Here is a 6,989-nt window from a genome sequence, read left to right on the forward strand (position 1 = left end):
ATCTGCCACCTGCAGGATCCTCACATGCGATAGCCTAGTAGCCGGGACAGCTTCTTTATGTTTACAGACGTGACGTAATGATGCAGTGCCATGCTCGAATTTCCCGCGAAAACCTACCCGTACCATTAACATTAATAATAAACATTATAAACAATAATAAACATTATTATAAGCTAACCGTTGTGAATCGGGCTAAAGTAAGGCGATAGTTTTGAACACTGGCTGGTTATGTACTTGCTCAAATATTGATTTTGGATCATTTTTAACCAAAAAATGTTACGGACTGCAGCTTTAAACAATGAGATGATGTCTTAAATAGGGAAATGCAAGTTCTAGTGAAGGTGGTGACACAACTCTGCTCCCTACCTTTAATTTAAAGACATTTTCCTATTCTCAAATAGTTAAACAGTGAGATGATGTCTTAAATAGGTTATTACACTTACACTTTTATTAATATTTTATACTTAAATATATAGAAATTGTTTTAGTTGAAATGAAAAAAAAAATACAGGTCCTATACAGGACAGGTTCAGAGTGTATAAATTATTAAGCTACTAAAAATGTTAAAAAAATATATATCTTCTGTTTCTAACAATAATACAGTAGTTATTCAACAATTGTGTTTTACTAACGTTTGTCTTTAAATAAAGTCAGTCTGTAGGGGTCAGTAAAGTGTCACTGACTGTAACTCTATATATATTAACTACCATTTTGCTAAATACCACTTCATTCTCTAAACAGATTATGCAAAATATTCTCAGTGTTTGCTGTCATGAGGTGTGTAGTGATCATACACAGAAATCAGCCTGATTGCATGTTGCAGTTGTGAGACTGCAGATGGAAAAATATTAAAATACAAATATTGCATTTATTAGAAAAATCGTCCTTTATTTGTATTTTCAACACACTTTACAGTACTGAACAGTTAAAGAAAAAATATACTGGTATATATTTATATATTTGCTTTTTTATATATAGCTGTTTGCTTATTAAATGCATTTTATTCACAAAATGACAACTTAGTTCTCTCAGATGAAAACCTTTCATAAAAATAATATAATATAAAATAACTTGGACACCTTATACACATTACAGCAATATAATGTACAAATATTACAATCATTTTCCTGTGTTTTCTTTTTCATTTATATTATTACCATAACTTGTGGACAAGTAACATATTATTTAAAGCCCAGAGAATAATTTCATTGGAGAGTCTCATGAGGCATGACTTCAAAGTACAAAGAAAAACTGTTCTCTGATTAAGCCACGTCATCTTTCTGACTGTCTCTTGGTCATTAACCTCACAGAAGTATTTAAAAACCCTATTAAAAGCCATTACAGTGCAGATTATTGACACAGAGTAGCTGATGTTGCTCAGTGCTTTAGCAGAAAATGGCATTGAGGACCAAAGAGACGACGTTTGGACCGAGCCATTTAAAGTGCTTACCCTGTGCCATGCTATACAACACTCTATACCATTCCCCATGATATCAGCCATCTCACAACAACTTCCTACAGAAAAAATAAAGTGCTGGTTAAGACAAGTTTTAGAAACAACGGATGATTAGTCTGTTTTCCAATACAATTCAAATATTCACATTTAAAGGTGGTGGGAGGTTGACTAAAATCCCCCAAATGAATGGCAGGGAGATGACAGGAGAAAGAAATGAAATTATGAAATTCCACAATTCAACTACAGTTCAGTACAACTAAAAGTGATTCATTGTGACAGTGATTGATTCTGAGAGATCTCAAATTTACAATTCAACATTACAGTATATACAAAACAAGCAGTGTTTCGTCTACTGTTTATATTAGATAGTAGTTTTTTTGTTTCCAAACCATCAAACCAGAATGATACAAAAATAAAAACTGTACACAAACTGTTCAAAGAAAACATTAGTTTTTTTCCTTTTGATATCCAAAAAGAATGGCAGCAAGGAATTAATTTGAATAATTTCTTAATAAGAAACAATTGCTACAGTGTCGTGTTAAAATGGCAAATATTATTTGTTAGCATAGTGCTCACAACATTAACGAAAAGCCACACAACAAAGCAATTTTAAGGTAAGACAGGCAAATGTATATGGGAATGTCATCAGTTCGCACAAACCGATCGTGTAACCTCGGCCTTTCCTCCTGTGGTCCACCAAATGAAAACTTACACCGTGACATCCTCTAATCCTGTCACAGACTAGTGCAGTTATCACATACGTACTGGTATGACCTCGAGTTACTGCTCTGACAGGCACAGGCTTGTGTAAAGCTAAGCTACTGACCAGCAGAAACTAGCTTGCCATCTTATTTCAAGAGGGATGCTCACAAACGCTGTTCCACAATATAGCAACAATTGATTCATTCAACTGAACTAAAACCAAACCAAAACAAATTCTGAGAGATGAGAGAGGCAATATTGCAAATCTAACATCAACCTGAGAACTCACTCTCATTCTATCTCTCTCTGTCTCCCTTTAAACGTTGGTGAAAAGTCAAATAGACACCCTTAAAAGATGCTGGACATGAAATACATTAGAGCAACAGTTTCCTTTAATGGTATGACCTGCTTTCTCTGTCTGTACTCCATTATAGTCACTTTGCCATGCAGAAAAAAATACCCTACATCTACAGATGGAGCTATTGTTTATTCACAGACATTTAGGAAGGCATATAAGACATGAAACAAATAATCTGGGATCTAATGCCTGTTGGTTTTAATAAAGACTCGGAGCAGTGATTTCCTTGTTAAATGCACAGACCAAAAAAAGTGCGTCATACTTTACTGCTTCCTCAACAAAACAAAAAAAACAAAACCAACAGGTCAAACCACATGTACAAGTCTTCTTCAGTCAAAGAACCAGAATACAAAACATATGCTTAGTGCTCCACCTAGTGGTAGTCTTAAAGAACTTAAAGGAAGAATTTACATGAGACAGCTTCAACTAACTATACACTATCTAAAAACATAATTATTATGCAGAAAAAAATACCCTACATCTCCAGATGGAGCTATTGTTTATTCAAAGACATTTAGGAAGGCATATAAGACATGAAACAAATAATCTGGGATCTAATGCCAACATCTTATTATTCCACAAAATGACAGGTAGAAACCCTGCAGTTGACATTAAGGCAAAAAAGCATCAAACTCAATATGACTGCACGTCTTTCCAACCTCTAACCACCAGCGTCTTTCTCTCTCAGATATGCCTCAACTTCTCTCCCCATCCTCTGTTCTAGCCACCGATCGAGGCTCCTCCAACTTGTCAGTTAAGCACTCATTCCTTTGGCAAAACATAACTTAGTGCGTTGTGGTGAAGAGAATGCATTACCAGCATGAGTGGGTGAAGGTGAGAGAGTCTGTGCAAATGTGTGCTGCAGTTGAGGAGACTCTTGCTTTTACAAATTTGGCACGAATGGATATAACAAAACAAAACAAAACAAAAAGAAGGCAAAACATATGTTTCAAAGCGTCACATGGCTTATCCTCAGATAGTGACTATCATTAATTATTCACATGGATAGTGAGGGCAGTTCGTAAGCAGTGACGGTGATAAATCTAATGTAGGCCCTAAATGCTCGGTTGGCTTGAAAGCGACAGAGGAAGACTGACAGATGAGAGCAGGAACTATCACAAAGACAATGCGAATGCTCCATGCCGGCACGAGAACCATATTCGATGGAGATAGATTGCTTAAAAAGAGAAAGAGACAATCAAAAATGAAGACAAAAGCAGACACTCCTGTCCCACGATGCATTGCTTCACAACAGCTCCAGAGTTGAAGCTGGTGGTTCAGAAAGGCACACGGCCATCTTGCACTGGTAGCACTCCTGGGTAAAGGGTAAGAGGGGGTGGGACCCACTGATGATCCAAATCATTTCCGACATACTCATCCCTCCAGTCTTCTGGACAGCAGATGTAATCTTATTTTCTCCCGGCAGATGCAACTGTGTTCTCTCTATGACAGAAATTGGAAAAGAGTCTCTCAGATTTCACTCAGCATGTGAATTCTGAGGATTCAAGTCCCTGTTAGAATGCTTTAAAAACTGATTATTGACACTGATGCTCCTTTTTATGATGGCTTTTTCCCAAAGAGATTCCTTTCAGATCCAAGCCCCCTGAACACATACACAGACACACAACCGTGTGTTTGCATGTACTGTGTGGTATCGTTATATTAGGGTAAAATTCATGTACGCCTGTGAATGTGTGTATGCGTATGTGTAGGAATTCCAGAGTGCTACACTGACATAATGGCCCTTTACAAACCCCACCGCAATTCAGTTTTTCCGTCAAACCTCACCCTCGCTGCTGCTGGACGGACTCCAGCTCGCACTTGAAATCTACAGTTGCTGTGTTAAATACTTCTCTGATATCAATATTATTTTGTTCCCTTTTTGAAAAATAAAATCAAATGTCTTATTGGATTGGTACACAAGACTTATTCTGTTCATGGTCTAGCTAGCAGAAACAGAAGAGTCCTATGTGAACGGACTAGGGACAGTTTTTGAAGGATGGCCCCTACTCAGTCCCCTGGGCCAGACAGCTGTTCCTTGAGTCTCGAGTATTACGTGTCATCGGTAGGAGAGGATGACTTCTCCTCCTCCACGGGGCTCTCATCAGACTGTCTCTCGTCTTCCTCCTCGACTACTGACTGAACCTGCAGTCGCCTCCGTCCCGACCTCTCGACCACTACCTCTGTCACCTCCTCGCCGTCCTCCATTTTCTCCTCTATCTCGTCCTCCTCAGCTTCATCCGCCTCCTCGTCTTCATTCTTTACCTCTTGACCATGGCTGTCTATGTGGTTATGACTGGGAGCACAGTCCTGTCCTGGTTCTCCCTCCAGGGTGAGCTCAAACTGGAATTTGTTCGTGCAGGATTCAAGCTCATTATCTGGGCCGTCAGGCGGTGGCGATGGGCTCTGGGGAATGGTGCTTTGGTACCAGTCCCGGTTGTCCTCAAGGGTGTCCAAAATTTCCTGAGCATCAGGGTGGACCAGGTCCCCCCAGGTCTCCCACAGGGGATGCACAATATAATCAATAAATCCTACCTGAAAAAGGAAACCCAACATGTAGAGAGAGAGTTAAGGAGCAGCTTATGTCAGCGAAGGTTGAGAATGTATGTTTGTGTGGGTGTTTATATGTGTACCTGACTCTTTTCCACGGACGCAGTGTGTTTGTCACACATGGGGCTGATTTCCATCCCACGCTCTCGCTCTTTATCGCCCTGCCGGAAGAACTCCTCCATAATACGCTCAGTCCACTGCCTGTACACTGCCAGGGGCTTGGTTGGGTTACTAAGGTCAGCACAGTGCACCATGTTCCTCAGGACCTACACACACATACAGTACACACTTGTGACTAAGTAGTCTGTGTTTTTTTTCTAGTCTGCACTTACAGACTCATGTCATAGTTTTGAACTGTTTTGTTGCATGATAAAGACACACACCTGTATTCGGTCATTATAATGGTCCAGCATCAGCACACCTGAACTTGTCACTTTCTTGGTCTCGACCATTGTCTTTAAATCTGCCAGCAAGCTCATATGCTTTGACATGTCTGTTGCCAGAACCTGAGAAGACAAGGAAATAAAAGTGTGTTTATTTCCATTTACACCGGAAATAAAAATGTAGACCCTCAGGAATACAAAAAAAGGCACTGAGGTTCAGTGCAGTGCAGTAAGGGTCTAACCATGTCAATGACCAGCTTGCGCAGACTCTGCCGTTGCCGTTTGGTGAGGTTCTGAAAGATGTCACAGTTCTCCTCATGCAGAAGCTTGAAACCTACAGCCAGGTGGTGGTTCTCCAGTACAGATTCATCGTTGTACATTAATGCCAGTTCTGAGTCTGTAAAAAAGAGCAGGACAGGCTATCAGTGGATTTCAGGGTCTTCTTGGGTCCTTTACATAAACAAGTGAGGACACTGTTGCTGATTTTGCCCATTTTATTTACAATATTTAGCCTCAAATCCAGTATATTAAAGGGTTAGTTCACCCAAAAATGAAAATTAGCCCATAAATTACTTACCCTCAAGTCATCCTAGGTGTATATGACTTTCTTCTTTCAGACGAATCCAGTCAGAGTTATATTAAAGGGGTCATATGACGTTGCTAAAAAGAACATTATTTGGTGTAATGCAATGAAAGAGAATTCAGGATCGCATGCCTCTGAGAGGCAGCATTTGTGCTCGCACTTCGGCTGTGTGTCCATCAGCACGAGTACTGCATTGAGTCCTTTTCGCAGCTTACTGTTAATAACACTAACGTGTCAATAACTTTGCCATAGTATGATGATCATTATGTAAAGTGTCAGTGCTGACTATGAAATCTGATTTCAGATAATGAAAGTTTTGCTTTTGAATGGGCACTGGCTGTCCCATGTTGGCATATACTCACATCCAGTGCCGGTGTGGAGAGCAGCACATGTGTTGACTGTGTGACATCAGCGGCATGCTGGCTGTTGTGATAGGCCACGTTGGCATGGTAGTGGTCTTCCAGTGTCATCACATAAGTGATAAACGTGTCCACTGGGATCCGAAATGTCTTTAATAGATCCCTTTCCTTTAACGCATTGCAGATCATAGACAGAACATAAAGAGTGGAAATAAAAAAACTATCATGAGTCATAAATAATGAAGAGGTTTGATGTTGTAACTAGCATTGCTGGGTATCAATACAGATTTCCTGATTGGATTAGATTCTTATTTTGATTCCAGTAAAAAGCCCCGTTCACACCAAGAACGATAACTATAAAGATAACGATATTAGCGTACACACCAGCGGACGATATCGTCTGTTTATTCTAAGCGCACGCCCATCTGCCACTTTAAATTCTCGAGCTTGTTATAGCAGGGTGGATTCTGATTGGGTGTCAATGTTTTTATTGTTCATCAGCCTGGAAAAATTTTTCTGAAAGTGATTCCAACGATATCGTTTCTCTGTGCCTCTATCGTTATAACCGTGGTGTGGACTCTGCTGTTCCTTAATACTG

General features: G+C 39.7%; 1 protein-coding gene across 1 annotated transcript in view; it reads right to left on the minus strand.

Annotated features, from left to right (window-relative positions):
• Window positions 1-2,982: 2,982 nt before the first annotated feature.
• Window positions 2,983-6,989, minus strand: part of LOC107725012 (cAMP-specific 3',5'-cyclic phosphodiesterase 4A-like) — a 63,239-nt gene continuing 59,232 nt past the window's right edge. Inside the window, exons 11-15 of the mRNA XM_016534127.1 lie at window positions 6,391-6,559; window positions 5,692-5,846; window positions 5,450-5,572; window positions 5,150-5,332; window positions 2,983-5,051 (exon numbers count right to left, since the gene is read on the minus strand). Coding sequence (XP_016389613.1) covers window positions 4,569-5,051; window positions 5,150-5,332; window positions 5,450-5,572; window positions 5,692-5,846; window positions 6,391-6,559 — 1,113 coding nt within the window. The 3' untranslated portion in view covers window positions 2,983-4,568. The remainder of the gene's footprint in view (window positions 5,052-5,149; window positions 5,333-5,449; window positions 5,573-5,691; window positions 5,847-6,390; window positions 6,560-6,989) is intronic.

This window comes from Sinocyclocheilus rhinocerous, unplaced genomic scaffold (genome assembly GCF_001515625.1).
Source record: "Sinocyclocheilus rhinocerous isolate Xijiao unplaced genomic scaffold, SAMN03320098_v1.1 scaffold1027, whole genome shotgun sequence".
Taxonomy (NCBI): domain Eukaryota; kingdom Metazoa; phylum Chordata; class Actinopteri; order Cypriniformes; family Cyprinidae; genus Sinocyclocheilus; species Sinocyclocheilus rhinocerous.